At 35.7% G+C, this 20,523-nt stretch overlaps 1 protein-coding gene across 1 annotated transcript in view; it reads right to left on the bottom strand.

Moving 5' to 3' along the window:
* Positions 1-790: 790 nt before the first annotated feature.
* LOC125676568 (protein amalgam-like) overlaps positions 791-20,523 on the bottom strand; it is a 35,516-nt gene continuing 15,783 nt past the window's right edge. The window contains 6 exon segments of the mRNA XM_056160440.1: positions 791-1,447; positions 13,569-13,856; positions 14,202-14,330; positions 15,831-15,989; positions 16,298-16,384; positions 16,387-16,501. Of these exon segments, the coding sequence (XP_056016415.1) occupies positions 1,359-1,447; positions 13,569-13,856; positions 14,202-14,330; positions 15,831-15,989; positions 16,298-16,384; positions 16,387-16,501 (867 nt within the window). The 3' untranslated portion in view covers positions 791-1,358.

Raw genomic sequence — 20,523 nt, 5'->3', positions numbered from 1 at the left:
AATGCGACAAAATATGAATGCCTAAACATTTCAGAGAAGCTAGTTTATACATTTTGGTATCGGAATTTTTTTTTAAACTCAATTACCGTGTGCTATGAATTTTAAAACAGTGAATAAGAAGTAGCCCGATGGACATAAATTTATAATCCACACTCATGGTAGCTGATGATGTAACAGTTCACGGCCATTTGCTACATTATAGCATCCGATAAAACAAAACCATTCCCTTCGCATGTCAAAATGCTTGCTCTTTACAATCCTCAATAATTGAAAGAATGACACTCTCTCATTTCCGGGAATATTAAGTTTTATGACATTAAAATCCGGTCTCCAACGAACCTCTCGGTTTTGAATTCTAAATGTGCGTATTACACCATTCAATTTATTGTATTCAAGGAATATAGATTTACATACTTATTGGTGATGGTCATAAAGTTTTGCATAATTGTAAATTTCCTCTAATAGTCACTTAGATGTGTATTTAGAATATGCTTGTATTTGCCAATGCGTTTTAAAACTTGGTGCTTTAATTCAGTGTAGAGTAAGTATCAAAGTTATTGAGTTAGTTACGATATTTTGAAAAGGTATACGATTGCCTTTCAGTCGTTGTTACTTGGGACATTGTCATTGTGAAAAAAAAAAAAAAACTATGTAGATTTCAAAATGCTATAAACTTCAGATCTACTATCAATGCCGTCATTCGCACTTCCCTTGAACAGTTCGTATACATTGTTCCTTTCAGGCATGGCAAAACTAAAGAAAGTACATAGTAGTCGATAACGTATCAAAATTAAAGCTTTTTAGGTTTATTCGTATTTTGGCCCAACAAATCAGATTTATATATGACATTAGTATGAAGATTACAGTGTATGAATGCCAAACTGTAAGTTAATTAGAAATAAAACAGTGGTGAATTGGGTCATCTATCCCATATGATAAGAAAACATTTGCTTTCTTTATGGTGCATATGTCAATAAGGCAAAGGACATACAATACAGAAAGTTTCTTCAAGTTGACAAAGTAATAAAATTATTGAATCATTCAATGATTCCATGATCTATTATGGTGTTAAGTATATTCCAACGTCCATGGGCAGAGAGGATCGAACTCTCAATATCACGTGACATCCATTGTCCGTGAACAGGTGCGAGTAATTCCTAATATGGCTGTTTATTATTTGGAAAAAAAAATGAAACATCTAAAAATCATCTAACGGGTTTCTAGATCTCATTTTCCGAATTAATAGATTAGTTTTCTTTGAGCTAAAGCCGAGTCATTCTGAGCGGTGAAATCCACCATTTAATGGAATCTGCAGTTCAATAACTTTGCACCATTTCTCCCAATTCAGGAAGCTACAATCACCTTAGCAGCACACAGACAGTTGTAAATATTCCAATCATAGAAATAGCATGTACAGATGAAAAACATTCAGGTTGACCATTTACACCTACAAATAGACAAGTAACTTATAAAAATATATTCTTTTGTGTCATTTTCTTTTCATGACGCACATATTCCTAATATATTATCTGATATTGAAAGGCGATCTCTACGTTATATTGTGTGAAAGCAAGAGATACCAGTGATTATTGATTTGATACTTCTTTACATTTTTACATTTACTTTTAAGAAAGAGATGGTATAATCGTTCTACATTCGACATTCTTCCTCATGAATAGCTCTGATCCTTAGATGAATCTGACTCCAGTCTTTGGCACTCTGTTTTTTTCCCAGTACTTGCAAGTTGATTGTTATTTCGGATTTTCAATGTTTCGGCTTGAGCATCACTGAAGATACATTATTTGTCGAAATGTGCATGTGGTGCATCAACATTGGTACCGTATAAGTTTTTGATTTATTTGCCAGAAATTAACAATGGTCGTACTAATACGCCTCGGCGAAACTTGAGACTTGTTAGTTTTTATATGTATCAATCACTATTAAACTGTTTGGACGTGTCCATGTTCAGAACTTCCAAAAACCACATCACATTAAAATACAACGACATTGCGACTTTTGGAGTAATTTTCGAGACCCACTTGTATTTGATATACTAGAAGCAAATTGTATTTAAAATCTGGTGATGGGAACTAAATTTTAAACCCACGAATTCGAGTACCTAATAAATGTAAAATAGAATAGTCCATGGATTCCTAAGATTAACAATAATAACTTTCATCCATATGTCGATTCGATATATCCCAGTGGGCTCGAAATAAAAGACACCACAAAGTCGTCCACTTCTGCTTCATGATTAGATATTTTATTGAAAGTAGACATTAACGGCAAACTGACAACTCAACTGTATGACAAACGGGATGATTTCAGCTTCTCCACCGGTCAACTTTGCATATTAATGTAGCACTATTTTATTATCACCTGCATATGGTGTGTATATATCTCAACTGATTCGATATGCAAGATCTTGTTCTGCGTATGATCAGTTTTTAAATCAAAACAGGCTACTGACAAAGAAGTTGTTGATGCAGGAGTATCAACAGTCCTGTTTAAAGTTAGTATTTCGCAAATTCTAAGGTCGTTATAACGATCTAGTTTGCCAATACAATCTATCATTGGGTCAAATGCTGTCTGGCGTGTTTCATACCGATTGTTAGGCCGTTCTTGACAATGATAAACAACACTACCAGCTGCAATGAGTTAAGTATAGTGGCGTCCAGATAACATTTGCTTCCGAAACAAAAAAAAAATCACAAATACTTTGAGAATATGGGGACGAAGAAGTTGAACAACATTTTCTTCTCTTAAAACACTCTGAACATTTTCACGTTTATGAGCTGGGACATTGCCACACCATAAATATACACACCACATGCATGTGACAATGGGATATTGCTACATAAGTATGGAATAGAGAAAATGAAATCACCCCGTTTGTCATATTGTTGAGTTATCAGTTTGCCGTTAATATGTACATGTAGTTCTCATATCACAAAAGATGGCATGGTCAGTCTGTGCGAATACCCTTCCTTTTTTGCAAGTAACTTTTGAATAAGTGAATAAATCATTTAGAGAGATATTTCAGATAGATACAGGTAATCACTGCGTCTACTCATGCGCGAAATTGAATTTGGTCGCCAATGAAGAAGAAAATCTATGGAATAGCATTTTTTGCATTATTTCCTGATCGTCCCTCGTATAATGATATACGAACGCTTTCTTGCAATGATACACATCTGTCATGCTCATATGAACCAATCTGCACTTTAATATTTATCATGATAGTATTCATCTAGTTGTGAGAGATGATGTGAGGATTTAATAGTTCATAGCCATTCATGTAGACAATTGTGAATTTACTGGGTGCTACAAATACAAAGTTTACCAAATATAAGACCTGTGATATTTGGGAGGTGAAGATAACGAACAGTGAAATTGAAATAAGCAAACTGAAATAAGAATTAAACGTACACATATATAATTTGTAAATATGGTATATAAAGGCGCATTGTGTGATTGTAGACAAACCTGTACATACTATTAGCATGCCTGTGGAAAAAGCACTCATTTAGACGATTAAAACATGACTACAGAAAAAAGAGACATATACGCTGGTAATAACAATTATTAATATATTTTCATTAAGCATGAAATATAACGTTTTCTAGGACACACTATGAACAGAAAGACTAATATCTACTTTAACCCTTTCTCTACCGTACCGGTCAATTTGACCGGTGTCGCGTAGAAACAGTACAACGCAGAGGAAGTGCCTCTAAATCTTTGAAACTACGATCATAAGATATGTGATGTACACATAATATTTTGGGAAATCTTATATATTTTTCAACGATGTAAAAATCAGTTAAGTAGATAAAGTCACTGAAATAATAAAATCATTTAAAGTGAAAGATGGCTTCGTCTAATGCCTCGTTCACACGAATGCGTATTAAATTTTACTTCGCATTAATTTGATGCGAAGTAAAATACTGCACATTAAATTAATTCGAATTAAATAGCGTTCACACAGCGGTAATATTTAATGCGAAGTAAACTAATGCGCATTAAATTCGATTGCATTTCTAAATCAAAAGGTGCGCACAATGAATAAAAGAATATAGACTATATCATTGAAAATTATTTTATAGATATTTTAATGAATATTGTGTAGATACAGAATTCATTGTTCAAAACACTTTATATCTTTTAACCATGTACATGCAACATATCTACATACAAGGAGTTTTGTCGTGTTTGTTTTTATATGTTCCCAGCATTCACTTTAAACACTATATTGCTTCTTTATAAAAGCCCAGTTAAAACATCGGAACGTTTCTTTCACCATTCCGCTGACTACTGTTGTGACGTATTTTTTTTTTACTAATACGTATTATACACTGTAAGTCTACTATATATGACGTCATATGGTATAAAGAAATTCAACAATGATCAAGCGGCATATTTGTTAAAATGTAAAAGAGAAAATCATCGAAACATTTTTGTCTTATTTAAAAGCAATTCTTTCCATATTGTATTACTCAGTATGCCCATGCAGAGCACATATTTACATCTGACATTATCTAATGACATGCTGTTTGTACATGTATTTTAGTAATTAATATCATTTTGATTAGTTTTTCGCTCAAAACTAACATTGATATATATAGCTGACCACGGATATGATGCATGTGACCCAAATTTGCCATTACGCATGCGTCTACATTTAATTCGAATTATCTTCGCTTAGCGTTCACACGGAGCTAATGCGAAGTCAATTTAATTCGCATTAAATCGCGACGTCAATTTTAATTCGAAGTAAACTAATGCGCATTAAAATCTCCGTGTGAACGCAGTTCAGATTTAATTCGAATTAACTTACGTTTAATGCAAATCACATTCTTCGTGTGAACGAGGCATAAATATGACGCAACGCTTTGTCGCAAGGTAATTTTCCCCCTCGATACGAGTTTTTTTTTATTTTCCGTATGAATGCACTATATTTTTTTTTATTTTTGGAAGCCCCTGCTTTCAGTACATATACAAATTGTAAGAAAATAACATTTTTTGCACATGTACTTTTTCTTACGATTTTATTTCTCAATGTTTAAACAGATCGGCGCTATACCTACATTCATATATGGAAATAGGGAAAAATAAATACAGCCTGGAAAAGTAGAGGGCATTTTGTTTTTGATGGACCCTTATTCGTGTTATAATTCTTAATATACTACTCAAAATTTGATAAGGATCATAGATATTTTTATGTTTAAAAAATTAATAACTGCAATACTGGCAATATTGTGTCCAAGTGAAATCAAAAACGTCTTCAACAAACTTGCACGCGCATTTCATGCCATGGGAAATGCGTTTCTCATCACAGTTTATGCTTTTGATACCATTGCACGATTTTCACTCAAGCATCGGTGTCTGATTCTTTTTAAAATTTCAACCTCACTTGAGTGTTTACACTACGTTTATCAACACAATGCCCCCTCAACGTGTAAGGCGTCACCTGACGACAGAACAACTGGGCAGATGTATTGGAATGCTTGACGCTGGCTATTCACAACGTGACGTTGCAAATGCACTAAACGTCAGCCCGAGCGTTGTAAACAGGACCTGGAAACGACAGCAAACATGTGGTACAGCAGCACACCGACATGCTGGTGGTCGTCAGAGGTCGACAACCCAACACCAAGACCATTTTGTGGCTCTTTAGGCACGACACCATCCCTTCTGGACAGCAACCAGCCTACGTAACGACCTCCTGAACGCCTTGGGGGTGAACGTGTCCACTCAGACGATACGGAATCGGTTTCACAATGCAGGTCTCAACTTGAGAAGGGCATGTGTTCGAGTCCCTTTGACTGTTCGACACCGGCGGGAGCGATTGGACTGGGCTGAAGATCATGTCACTTGGACACAGAACGATTGGGTTCAAGTTCTGTTCACCGATGAGTCCAGGTATTGTTTGGACTTTACAGACAGGAGGCACCGAGTGTGACGACGACAACGTGAACGTTTCCATGATGCCAACATCCGTGAACATGACCGTTATGGTTGTGGTCCCATCATGGTCTGGGGTGGAATCAGCAGGGATGGAAGAACATATCTTCATGTCCTGGAGAGAGAAACAATGACGGGGGTGCGGTACCGGGATGCGATCCTCGATGTTTACGTCAGACCCTACGCTGGTGTTGTTGGCCCTGACTTCATCCTGATGGATGATAACGCCCGTCCTCATCGCACCAGGGTGGTGGAGCAGTACCTTCAGCAGGAGACAATTGTCCGTATGGACTGGCCAGCGCGCTCGCCGGACTTGAACCCGAATGAGCATGTATGGAACATGCTGCAGGTTGCCCTTTCACGCCGTAGAGCACAACCCACGACTTTGGCAGAGCTCGAAAACGCCCTCGTGGAAGAGTGGAACAACCTTCCCATTGGAAACATCCGGGTGCTTATTGACAGCATGGCTTGACGTTGTCAAGCCGTCATTGATGCAAGTGGAGGCCATACTCGGTACTGACACTTCATCGACTAAGTGTAATAATGGACTATCCCAACAAAAACTGTGTAATTCTTTCTCTGGTTTGCTGTTAAATTCTTGTAATGAAATGCCTTTTGGTGTTGTTATCAGATTTCAAGCATTCCGTATTGATAAAAGTTCATGCCGTTCATGAATTTTTATTCGTAACCTGAGTAAACACGTTTCTGAGTCAAATTTATGTCTTTTGTTATGTTAGTGGTAAATTACACACATATAACCTAGTGATCCTTATCAAATTTTGAGTAGTATAGTTTTATATTACGATAAAATTAATTTGGGACATGCTGAATGGTTTTCTTTAAAATTAGCAACAAAACGTCGTTGCTGAAAGCGATCGACGCGCGTCGCACAATAAAGTAGTGAAAACTATTTGTATTGTAATTGAATACTTTTTCATACACTAAACCAATATACAGTGCATATGTATGAAATAATCAGCAGGTATTCTCTTCCTTTTTGTTTAAAAAAAAGTACAAAACCATTAATGGTATATAAGAGTTACGTGTACACCACCTACTTGTAACTTCATATGATAATAAAATACTTCAAATTCAGATATAAACGTTTTGTAATATTTGTTCGGAAGAGTAATAATTTTTTCTGCCAAACAAAGAAAACAAAAAAGATCAGTCCGCAACTGTACTTTTTTCCGTGATCCGGATCGCGGCCGCGGGGTTTTCTGAAAGTATACACGGGCAACACACGTGTTTCCGTTTCTACGAAAACAACACAGCGAACACTTGTAATGTATTTTACATCTTGAAAACGACCTGATGTCAGATGAAGAAGATGCACTGGATCTCCTGTTGCAGTATGGCCCTAAATGATCATGTATCCTGTATAACATGCAAGTTGATGTAGCCACATAGGCCGACTAGACGGAGAGAAAAAATAATGTTCGCGGTTATGTCATGTTATGAAAAAATCACGATTAATATATTAACCGCGATTTCGTGCCATGATTTGTCGTTTCATGAAAGAAAATATTCATATTTTATAATATCTAAACCAAGTGTATAACACCCTATTGTTTATTGAGAGCTAAACTTATCTGACATCAATTAATCTGTCCTGGCCCGGCATTAATCAGTCTGACTGCCCCCTCCCTTTTTCTCTCTCTTTACCTGACGCACTAGTATGAGAACGGGTGAATTTGGTCAATTAAGTGTACAATGAAAAGGGGATGGTGGTTTTAATCAGACTAGGCATTCATGGCCACTGGTGCGGTGGCTATTTTCCAAGATTTTATCATGTTTATAAAAATACCTTTCTATGAAAAGAGAACACAATCTGTTAAAAAAGCCCATATTATATTATTGTATTATCGCAATAATTGAATATATTACCGTAGTTTGAGTTATTTTGTTCATAAGGTAAAAGAAATAAAAATGAAATGTGTGTTTGGGCCAAATAAGGGGGAAGGGGTAGGTGGTTAACATCAATCAATATCTGGTTATGACAGGCTGTTGAAAAATCACCCAAATTTTTCATTTATCTTATATACTCTTAGTTAGTAGCTTATGACCATAAATTACTTATGATCCATACATGATGGTGCTGGTGTGCTACGAGTTGATGGACATGCGACCCATTCATGCCTAGATTTTCTCTAATTTCGACTAAATCAACACTCCATCACAATACCATGCAATGAGATTTAGACACTGTTTATCATGAAGAAACATTTGAATTCTACTTTAAATCTGGGGCCATTCAATTTCCCTCACAGTTACAACATTTTCGCTGGACCCTGTATGTTTTAACCTGAATTTCTATAGCATTTGTCCCCATTTATATACTAGGCATAATGCTGACAGTCTGACACTTACACGATGTATATCTTTTTTTTTCATTATGCACTCTGTTACACTCGCAATGCATAATAGATATTCCATTCATTTCTGAACATGTATGTAATCCCTTTCCAAATGGCACTTCAAATATTGAACATCCATATCTTTAAATAAATTTGACCAATACTTTCGTGCAAAACTACCCCTTATTACCATGAAGCATAATTTTCCTTTATGGTAGTTCATTACGCTAAAATTTAAATTAATGGCTCGTTAAAACACCTCTTGTGAAGTATGATTTCACCATCGACAGAATGATACAAGTTATGATGTATTTTATTTGAATTCTATATGATTTTTCCTGGAGGGATAAAAAAGTGTTTTGTTTGCAATTAAGAGATTATAGAGTCAAAATGTCGATGTAATTTGGTGCATGATATGAATATCTAATAAAACATGCCTAAAAGATTCAGATATAAACGTTCTAATATTTTAGAAAAGAATATTTATGAAAATTGAAAACGCCATTCATTGATATTGATAAAGCTACGGATAAAATCTTCAAAAACGTGTCAGTTAGAAAGGAGATATATCGAAGAAATGTATTATCAAAAGAAATTGAAAGGAAACGACCAAATTTCAGATATAATCACTATATTCAAACGAGAGAAAGAATACTGATCCTGAACAAAATTGATAGAAACTACGAAAATAATCATATTTTTGCTAATTGTATGCATTGTTTATCAAGACATTGGTTTCCTTTATGAATTCGTTTAATTTGTAAACCATTTTACATCAACACAATGTAATTTTCTGGTTACACTTTCTCTATGTCTACTTTTTTTATAATACCGATCGGGCTTGGTTTAAATTTGAAAAATCGTAACATTTCTGAATTTCGACCGTATCTTTTCTCTAACTGACATGTTTTTTGAAGATTTGATCCATAGACTTAAAAAAAATGTTAGCAAATAACGTTTTAAATTTTCATAAACATTTTTGTATTTTAAAAAAAAAATCATAACGTCTATCTGAGTCGTTTTTAAATATTTTCTTAGATATTCATATTATGCATCAAATCACAACAAAATACGGACGCTAGAGTATCTGATTTGCAAACAAATGACCTTTTTTATCCTTCCAGGATAAATCATAAAAAAATCATACAAAATACATCAGACCTTGTATCACTCTTTCGATGGTGAAACCATACTTTATAAAAGGTCTTTTAACGAGCCATTATTTTTTTTAGTGTGATAAGCTACCGTAAAACATAAACCAATAATTCTTAATTGTATTTCTTTCAGCTTTAAAAAGGGTATTGACATCCAAATCTTGAGTGCGAAATTTCCAGGTATCTTCCGCTAATGACAGAGTAATGACAAATTCAGACATGCATTGGAAGGGTGCTGGTCAGGAGAACACAGGGACACCTGATCCAAGAACTGTGTCATTTTATTCGTAGCGACAGCCTGACATTGACTACCTATGACTCTTTGAGGTTGAATATAGGGTTAAATCAGTTGGTTAACATTCAAATAAATCCAGATAATACAATCACAAATGGAATCATGGCGTCATGGTACGTTGCAAGGTGAAGATAACGAACAGTGATCAATCTCATAACTCCTACAAGCAATACAAAATAGATAGTTGGACACTGTATGCGTGTACAATTTCACTGTTTATCGTTGCGTTATTAGATATAGCATGCAAACAAAAACAAAGAGACGAAATACGGAAAATATTTATTCTGCTTCTAATTAAAAATTATGACAAGTGTGTTAAATGCTGACAAATAATATATGATAGCCAATACTGATTTTATTTGCAATTTCCTTTCAGATATGGGACCCGATTATTCAGAGAACTGCAGATGTTTTGAAGCTGTTTTTGACAGAAGGTTTGGTTTTCGCCATCTGTGTTGCAGCCAACCATTATATGCTGAGATGGTCGTATTTAGGGGGAAGGATTGTCATATGCTTCCCAAGGAAGTTTGCGGCCTCTCACTAAAGAGGAACTGTACAGGTATTACTAATTCTAAAGTACCGATATTGTGACAGTGATTTCCAGTTTAAATCGTTTTCAATCGTAGTGTACAACTCCATTCTGTTTCGTCAAATTGAAAACATGCCTTCACATTTTCAGTCATTGTAAAATTAGTTTTATTTCTGTTGAGGTAGGAACAGATGAATTTTAACTTACTGCTTTGATAGTCTTTTCTGGGCGTTATTGGTTTATTTCTTATTTTTTATTTATTCACTGGAAGATGTGCTGATTACTGGGTGCTGTGGTCCTCTTGGTGGTATTTGGAGTTGTGGGTGCTGAAATATTTGGCTTTAACTCTGGACATGGTTATAATCAATGTTTAATTATTGCCCCATTTTACTTAACAGGTGTTCAATAATTACTCAACGTAACTTAGATTATGAGTAGGGAAGAGAATTTAGCAAAGTGTGCATAAAAAAGTTTTAGGCATTGTGTGCATCTTTGCTCAGTATCATTATACATGTATGTACCTCCGCTAAGTTGAATACGTTTGTCTGACGGTCCATCTGTTGCAAAAATTACACACAAAGTCACGACTGTTCTTATCAGGTGAGCAGCAAAACGTAAACAATGAGATCCCATGACATACCATGTTATGAACTCGAATCATGTTTTAGGAGGAAGCAATTTTGGGGGTTTACGATCTGTCTTTACTGGAAATTAACCGTACACTTCAAGTGACTAATATTCACATTTTCAATGATTTTGCCTTCGCAACTAGGTTAAGGATTTCCATAGTAAAATGCACAATAATCATGGGGTGAAATTGTACCTAAAATTTACAGGTATAATTACACTTGTTACCTTTAAACACCGAAACGACACAACCCATATGTCGACTGTGACTGAGCTACCGTAAATTCCCCTCATGGTAATTTTCCGTGACGTCAGTTGAATATCACGTAAAACTTTATTTTTGGAAATCAGCTAACGGCATTACTTGTGAACAAAAGTTCAGGTTCATGCGGTTAACCAGCTGAATTTTTATTGATATGCTCAGAAAAAATAAAAATCCTTAACATGAAAAGTGTTGGGAACAAATGCATACTCAAACTAACCATGCTGTAATTTAACAACATATCAACAGTCATAAGCGAATTATCGGGGTTGTCCACATTCCTATACATATCATACAGTTAATACAGAAAACAGAAATTGTTCCCCGCACTTTTCAAACGCATAAATATATCTAGATTATATTTCAGAAAAATTCATATAGTTTTTTTTTTATAATAGTTGAACCTGAACTTTGCCACTGTTTCTGTAGTACGAGATTATTTATGCACATGGGGGAATTTTTAAACGCATCAGTCATTCAGATTAAGGGCGATTTCAAGTTCACAATATAATAGGAATATCACCTTCGTGCATACTATATATTAGAAATGGAGAATGATTTGATATCATAAAGGAATAATCTATACAATCATTTCACAAGAAATGTTTTCACGTATACAGCTTATCACTTGATAACAGTATACAGTTATTGACTGGGTTCGAGGACAACAGCTGTTTTGTTTGACCCGAGAACGGGTCTGTTGCCCGAAGCCGTAGGCTGAGGGCAACTGATATGTTCGAGGGTCAAACAAAACAACTGTTGTCCGAGGACCCAGTTAATAACTATTTTGTTATACACCTTCATTTTTAGGTTGATTTTACATTGCACATGGTTTGTTGACTTTAAACGGATCGACAGTGTGATTGCGTACATTTATCACCGATTCCATTAGTTTAACAGAAAACATACTCATTATCCTAATTGATAATTATATTTTTCGTGTATCTGCTCTGCTTTTCATCTATTAGAATAAATTCCGTATTTCATCATCAGTCAAATCAGTGAACCTCGCCATTACGTAAACAAATCAGCAAGCCAAGAATCATGTGACTTGTGGATAACAGCTTTAACACGAATAAAATAAAAATAAGTAAATTAATCTTATACAATTGATTCTAGAAAATGATGAAAAGATATTTTTTATGTTCTTGCTGTCCCTACTTTGAAGAATTAATTGAATTTCATCTCCCGTTGCTGTCGCAAAATGTGCATCCGCCATTTCTCTTTATCCAAACGGCACGAAAAGATAACTCGAATTAGCGCCATATGACGTCATCGGTCAACAGTCTTTTTTAACAGTCGATTTTAACAGTTCCAGGTCCAACATTCGCCAGAACAGTCGAATTGCTGGACTTGTTTTGTAAGGAGTTATATAGGAACTGTTTTATAGGGGTATAGCAATAGTAAATAACGACAAAATATTATAACACTTTCCCCGCGATACAACCATCAGAACATGTAAAATGTGACGTACCTTTTGATTGTGACGTCATATGGTGCGAAGTGCACAGGAGTACATTTATGATAGCACTGATTTTTCTCGGGTAGCATTAACTGAGCTGTATTTGACATCTTTACAATTGTAATGATAACCTTTTCCTAATGAATGTACTGCAGATGTGAACAAAGCACGTATCAATTTTGATAAAATTCGATATAGTGTGTCAATGTTAACGGCTGTGTATTCTGACAGAAACGGAAAATGTAAAAATAGAAATATCATTTCATTTTGAAAATACACGAGGTATGAACCGGCAACACTTTGTGCTGGCATAATTTCCATGTTCCTAACGTTAACGTGAAGCATGCAGTTGAAATTATCACAGTTCATAACACTCATGTATTTACAAAAATGAAAGTTATTTTGATTATCTATGGCGCTTTCCTTTCATACTTTGTGTGTTTATTTGGAGCTTTCTTTTCTGTTCCAGAATGTTTCAATCCAGTAGAGATGATACCAACATTACACGAATTGCCTATTTCGATCTATGCCTGGTGCTTGGGACCATGTCATTGAGGATTCGTTATCATGCTAACGCCTACCGCGACACATGACCTTCGTTTTAAAGATCCTATCCGAAAGACGGGTGACTTTCTCTTCTAATGCTGGACAGTTGGTGAAGGAACAGTCTCTACCTATGTTATAAGTTATTGGTTTGACGGGCTCCCAGGATATCGAGTCAAACCCGGGGCTCACGTTTGCAAAGCGAACGCCTTAATCAATATGCTAATGTTACCGGTATCCCTTTCCTCTTATAGGCGACAGATTGAAAACATCAATATGAATAATATTTAGAAAATACTACTTGTGCAAATTTCAACTAGACTTCTTCTATGTCACTCATTTCATCTTCTTATCTATAATTACCAAAGTTCTTACCGAGAAGATATGTATCTTGAAAATCACGACCAAGTTCGTTTTGTGCCTCACAGCGATAAGCTCCGTAGTCAGAATTTTGGATGTCGGATATCTTTAAACTCAAAGTCAAAGTGTTTCTGTAGTTTCGATATAGATCAATTTCAAACTTTTCATCATTTTCAATCGTGATGCCGTTTTTCGTCCATGCACTGTTTTGTTGAGGATTCGCTGTCACTCGGCAGTCCAGTATTGTTTCTTTACCGCGTTTTTGTTGTATTTTCCTGTTTTGTACGTGTACCTCTGGAGGAACTAAAATTACAATACACATCAACAAACATGCAAATCATACCAATGATTACAATATATGTTTTGGAAATATAATTACATAAGAATAAAATTCATAAAGCGCCTTATATAAAGTAACCTACTCTAAGAAGCTTTGCAAGGGAAAGAAGAAGGATGCAGGAATAAAGGACAATAAAACACAATTAAATGACAGTATGACATAAGACCTTATATCGTTAAGATCATCAAAACAAAACACTATAACTAAGGAATATCTAGTGATTTTTTTTTCAAATTTAAAACCTTTGGGTTATTTATAATCTTCATGAAATAATGAATTATTGGAAATTCAGATTTATTTTTACCCACACTGTACTGATACAGTAATTTCTCGGCTAGCGGGCGGTTCCACTCCATTATTAGCGACACATCCGTAAACGTCATCATAAGAACGGCTGATGTTCCGTATTTGAAGAACCGTCCCGTTATACCCAATCACTGTAAGTAGAAAGGGTACTATCGTCATACAATACTTTTTATACATGCACTTTCTAAGGAAAGTTCGGGTATATTGCTATTCTCCTCGTTCGTCCATATGTTACGCTTCTTCTTCAAACTCCTCTTTTATCTTAAGCAGCAACCATTTAATGTTTTGGAATATGATAGGTGGTGTCCTGTAGATGTACAATAAGGTTACTGAATATTCAATTTTATCCGGGGCAAACTGGGGGTAAAAACAACAAGGACATGGACTCCTCATACATTTTACACAATAATACCTTTTGGAAGATGGCTGTGGTGTCCTGTAGATGTGCAATAAGGTTTCGGAATTTACATTTTCACCCTTAAGACCAAATGGAGGTTGACAAAGAACGTTTTTCTATAGAAAAACCCGGTTTCCGGAACTCCTTTTACAATTTTTGCAGTAGGTAAATCATTTGTTAGGAAATAATTGGCGGTGTCCAATAACTTTTCGGAATTTTCTTTTTTCACCTTGAGGGGTAAATGGAGTGAAAAACAACGATCGAAACCTAGTGCTCAGTGCATTGTGTCATGTGCAACAAGAATATATTTGTAGAGGTAGTAGGAACTTTGCACAACTCGTTTTCATTACTAACACATGAGGTGAGGTTGCATTAACTTACCACTATATCAAAATTACCGTGACATTACCATGTCTAAATATAGTATACATTATCACTACCATTAGCCAGCACCTTATGCATGTACATGTTAAACGTACATCTGAAATCGAGATGAAATATCTTATTTCTGGTAATGTAGAGGTAATGTATTCCTCCCACAAGTCATATTCACATCTGAGCATTTTATGTTAAATTTCATCATGTACATTCAAGACATTTGGAATGAATTATAGAATAACTATTGTAGCTTATTTGCTAGATTTACTTTAAATCATAACACGAATATCTATATTTAATATAAAAGTTTATAAAGAAACAGTAGATGAGGCAAGGTCTTTATCTATACAAGACACACGAGAGACGTGTTCTGTAAACCATGAATGTCATAATTAAACATAATGATAATGATGTTCCTTGAAATAAATAAAAAGGTTTGGATACAAGTTAATGAAACGACAACACCCCGTATGGAATAGCTTTTATGTAAGCAAATATATTAAATGAAAACCATGAATTTGAAACAAGAGTTTAAAAGCTGTTGATGTTAGTGGAAAATGTGAAAAGCATTCTGGAACGGTCTGAATTATATGCACAGTATTAGACTACGCGCTCTATTTTTATTATAAAATTGTGAGAATGGTCATCAAATCACAATTAAACTTATCAATTTTATTAAGCTAATACGGGGATCATAGACGAGCTTACTTTTGATCCTAGATTTACTTTTATAGAAGGAATATACATGCACATTGAGAAAAGATGAAACTGGTATCAAAAGTGAGATAGTCCGTGTTGTATGGCCACGGCCCCTGGGGGGCGAAAGCTGAGACTGGAAGCTCATTTCAGTTCATACCTTCCATGTTGATGTGCTTTCTGTTGGGATTGGACTTCCTGTACCACGTCACTGTAGGCGCGGGAACCCCTGTCACATTACAGACGAGCTGAACTGTTTTCCCTTCTTTAGCGATGACTTGTTGTGGGCTGGACATTCCAGGAATGATAGCAGGTGGTTCTTCAATAATAAAACAATTACTACAAAACTAAACCGTAGTTAAGTTTTCGTATATACAATATACCCATCCATTTGATAAGGAGGCAATGTATCCAAGTTCAAATTTTTCGCTGTAGACATATTGGATATGATACCTCTTTACATTACTCATACCCTTACTTGGTATTACCATAATATATACAAACATAATAAAGCACTATCAAATGAAAGGATGACAGCAATACTCAAATATAATTCCTCAATATCCACGACATTATACTACATCTAGCGTTCTCTGGACGACCGAGCACGTTGCTCTATTAGCTTACCGTGTACAGAAAGCACGATATATTTGCTTTTGACCGGGACAGTGTTGACCTGACACATATATGTTCCTGCATCAGAGAGCTCCACTCGTGAATAAAAAGGTTCCAGTCGCTGATGAAGGGTCTCTCTATTGTGATTCTCTCGTCTCGTATTATTCGTCTCATATCTAGGGTAAGTATCATATTTTTATGGTCTATCCACGTCACCTATAAAATGCGTGACATGTATTTCTTAAGCCACATCATCTGTATATGCGTGTCTAGTTGCAATAATGTAGCCCTCTCCGATTTTTTAGGGGGGGGGGGGTACAACTCCTTCGGATCTCCATAATGGTGCAAATGTGTGAGTGATTCACTCCAGCAACATTTTCGATCATTCTACGTAAATAGAATGATATTCTGTTTCTTAGTCAATATATAAATTAGCAACCGGCAACTTACGATTCGTGAAGCTCTATTCTACCGTTTTCAACAATTTCGAGATATTCTAATTTCTCGATACATATTTCTGCGCCATGTTTGATGTACTGAAATTTCAATTTCCGATTGTCAAGTTATTTGCATATGCCATATAAGGTAGTATTTACATCAATGGACAAGTACGGAGGAGAAAGCTATTTCATCGGTATTAAAAAGGTTTAGATTTAATATCAAATTAAAAAAAAAAAACGAACAGCAGAGTGTAAATTCTCTCTACAACCATGTAATTTTCCTTTATTTGTCGGATTGGCTCGAGTAACTACATTTTCGAACAGATTGTCAATGTTTAGGTTTTTCAGTAGATCCACCTACGATATCTCGCGATAACAAGCATGCCAGAACAGATGAAGAATTTTGTACGATGTACATGATTTTTAATGAAAAACACCTTTATTAGACATGCCCAAGCAAAAATTTGGTACTCGTTTTGGTGTAATTAACATTTGGGACTAATACAGAGAGCTTATAATCGGTTATTCATCAAATTATTTTGCATCATTACGGATATCCTATGGAATTGCAGCTCTATCCCGAAAACGTCACCATAAAAAACCGGATAGGGCTACATAAGAGATAGGTCTACATCAGAGATAGGACTACATCAGAGAGAGGGCTACGTCAGAGATAAGGCTATATCAGAGAGAGGGTTACATCAGAGATAGGACTACATCAGAGATAGGGCTACTTCAGAGATAGGGCTACATCAGAGATAGGGCTACATCAAAGATAGGACTACATCAGAGATAGGGCTACATCAGAGATAGGACTACATCAGAGATAGGGTTACATCAGAGATAGGGCTACGTCAGAGACAGGGCTACATAAGAAACAGGACTACATCGGAGAGAGGGCTACGTCAGAGATAGGGCTATATCAGAGATAGGTCTACATCAGAGATAGGACTACATCAGAGAGAGAGAGAGAGAGAGAGAGAGAGAGAGAGAGAGAGAGAGAGAGAGAGAGAGAGAGCTACGTCAGAGATAGGGCTATATCAGAGAGAGGGATACATCAGAGATAGGGCTATATCAGAGATAAGGCTAAATCAGAGACAGGGCTACATCAGAGATAGGGCTACATCAGATATAGGGCTACATAAGAGAGAGGGCTACATCAGAGAGAGGACTACGTCAGAGATAGGGCTATATCAGAGATAGGGTTACATCAGAGATAGGGCTACATCAGAGGAAAAATATGTACATGTACATTATATGTATACGCATTTATAACGAAGATGTTTTAGAAACGGTCTTATCACTCCCGTATCTGGAATGTTTGGAAGACTGTCCACGAGTAAAAGACTGTGGTTAAAAGAACATCTACATTTTATAATATATCATTTGAATGGATGAATATCTTATATTGGAATTTGACGCATTGAAAATAGATGGACAAAAATTGTCTATTCTTCACTATTATAATTTTGCGCACGATTATGGATTAATTGTACACGCATTATATAGTCATTAAAGACAGCATTTGCTTTCTTCGTGTGATAAATGGTTAAACTATAAATATCCAAATACTTAAATAATTGTACCTTTGTTATAATCAATCCTATAGGGAAATGGTTTCTATAACTAAATGTAAAAAAAAAAAATAACCAATCGCGACAGAAGAACTGTCGTATGATTAGGGGTATAACATTTATTCTATATAATGAAGAGGAATACATGTAATAGAAAGGTAAATAAATATTCTAATCTAATCAACACACAAATACCTAATTATATTCGTACTGCAGGGTGTAGGAATGAATAGTTGATCATTTGTGCATTGATATCCACTTCAAAATTTATGTTTGAATCTAAGAGATACACTACTTAGGGAGCAAACAAACGCGAGACCATTTATGAAACCTTAAAGTTGGGGATGCTTACTTCCCTGTATTTTCATTTAATGTTGGGGGTGAAATTGAGATAAAAATCAATTAGACTTTACCGAAAGAGCCCTTCTAATCCGTAATCTGTTCTCTTTCTGGTTATATTTTTACGGCATTGCGATGCAGTTTTATAGAAAGCTCCTATCTCATGCAGAGATCAAATAAAGACTCGATATATATATTAAGAAATGTATTATATAGATGACTAAGAATGGTTCTCTGTCCTTGAAGTCGGGGATACAGACTGGCAGATGCAAGGTGAAGATAACGAACAGTGATTAATCTCATAACTCCTATAAGCAATACAAAATAGATAGTTGGGCAAACATTACTCCTTTGGCTCAGTTGCTGAATATCACATATTGGATTGTAATAATAAATTAGCATATGCAAGATGAAGATAACGAACAGTGATCAATCTCATAACTCCTACAAGCAATACAAAATATATAGTTGGGCAAATACGGAACCCTGGGCACACCAGAGGTGGGATCAGGTGCCTAGGAGGAGTAAGCATCCCCTGTTGACCGGTCACACCCGCCGTGAGCCCTATATCCTGATCAGGTAAACGGAGTTATCCGCAGTCAAAATTCTTATTCGTGCAGTGTATTATTTGTATATCTTTTTAAATCCATAATGGGAGAAATTAAGAACGACCAACCACTGAGTGTAAATTAATATTTTGCTTACGACCTCTACAGACGAATGGCAAGAATATTGCTACCAGCGTGGTCCCGTGGGTCTTAATATGCAATTACTTTTAGGAGTATATATATTGCATTACACAACATAGTACCCATATTAATGCGTATTGAATATTTTTTTTCTTGGAAAACTATTCCATTAGAGGTTGGATATGGTTTCGTTTTGCAAAAACAAAAACGTCTGAGTAACATCGGTTCCTCAGGGAGATTTACTACAAATGTTGGAGAGGAAAACCTACGACTGGCGATGAATAATAATTCGGTATAACAGAGATTGGAAGAATCAGTTTTGTAAATAATTAACCATGTAGAAGTCGAACCCTACGTGAATGCTAGTTGTGCGCAGACACCCCTCACTTTATACCGTTTGTTCGCTCTAGAGACTTCAGCTACGTCGTTTGCAAGTGTTTATTACAGACCCTGAAGCGTGCTACTACACCTCCAAAGCGTTTCGTTTCGTTCCGTGCAAACCGTTCACCGTACCGTGCAGACCGTTCAGCGTTTCGTGCAAATAGTTCGCCGTTCCGTGCAAACCGTTCACCATTCCGTGCAGAGCGTTCAGCGTTTCGTGTAGACCATTCACCATTCCGTGCAAATCGTTTCGTGCAAGAATCGTTTCGGGTAGCCCATAGGATCGTGCAGATCGTTCACACCACGCCCTTAGAAACGTACAGACCGTGCAAGTAATTTCGGCATGGGATGTAGGACAGGTAAACATTGTTGGGAATTTCACAAATTATTTCAAAATGTCTCTTAGACGGGCTTTCAACAATGAGCATCTGCAAATAATCGAAAGAAAACAGTTTATTATAAAACCACCAGGCAGAGCAAAATCCAATAACATTTTCTCAACCTTGGTAGTTTCTAGCAAGTGAAGAGGCATGTATATCTCTGTCCTCGTTATCTTTTTATTTTATTTTTCATTTGTGTATAGGAATAATTCATTTGTCTTGTTACATTTGTATGATCAAGTTTCTCTTTTTAAATAAAAAAATATTTTCATCAAAATTGTTTATCGGAACTGTCTGCATAATGCAAACACCGACCTGTGTATATGTTGTATATTCTACGCAAATTCCAAGGTCCTTTTTTTTTTAATTGAAATATGACAAAAGAGGTGTTTATATCCTTTGTCTCTCAAAAATGAATGCAGTTTTCCTTAGATT

The sequence above is a fragment of the Ostrea edulis genome, chromosome 3, assembly GCF_947568905.1.
Source record: "Ostrea edulis chromosome 3, xbOstEdul1.1, whole genome shotgun sequence".
NCBI classification, from domain to species: Eukaryota; Metazoa; Mollusca; class Bivalvia; order Ostreida; family Ostreidae; genus Ostrea; species Ostrea edulis.
This window is presented reverse-complemented; position numbering and strand designations above follow the sequence as displayed.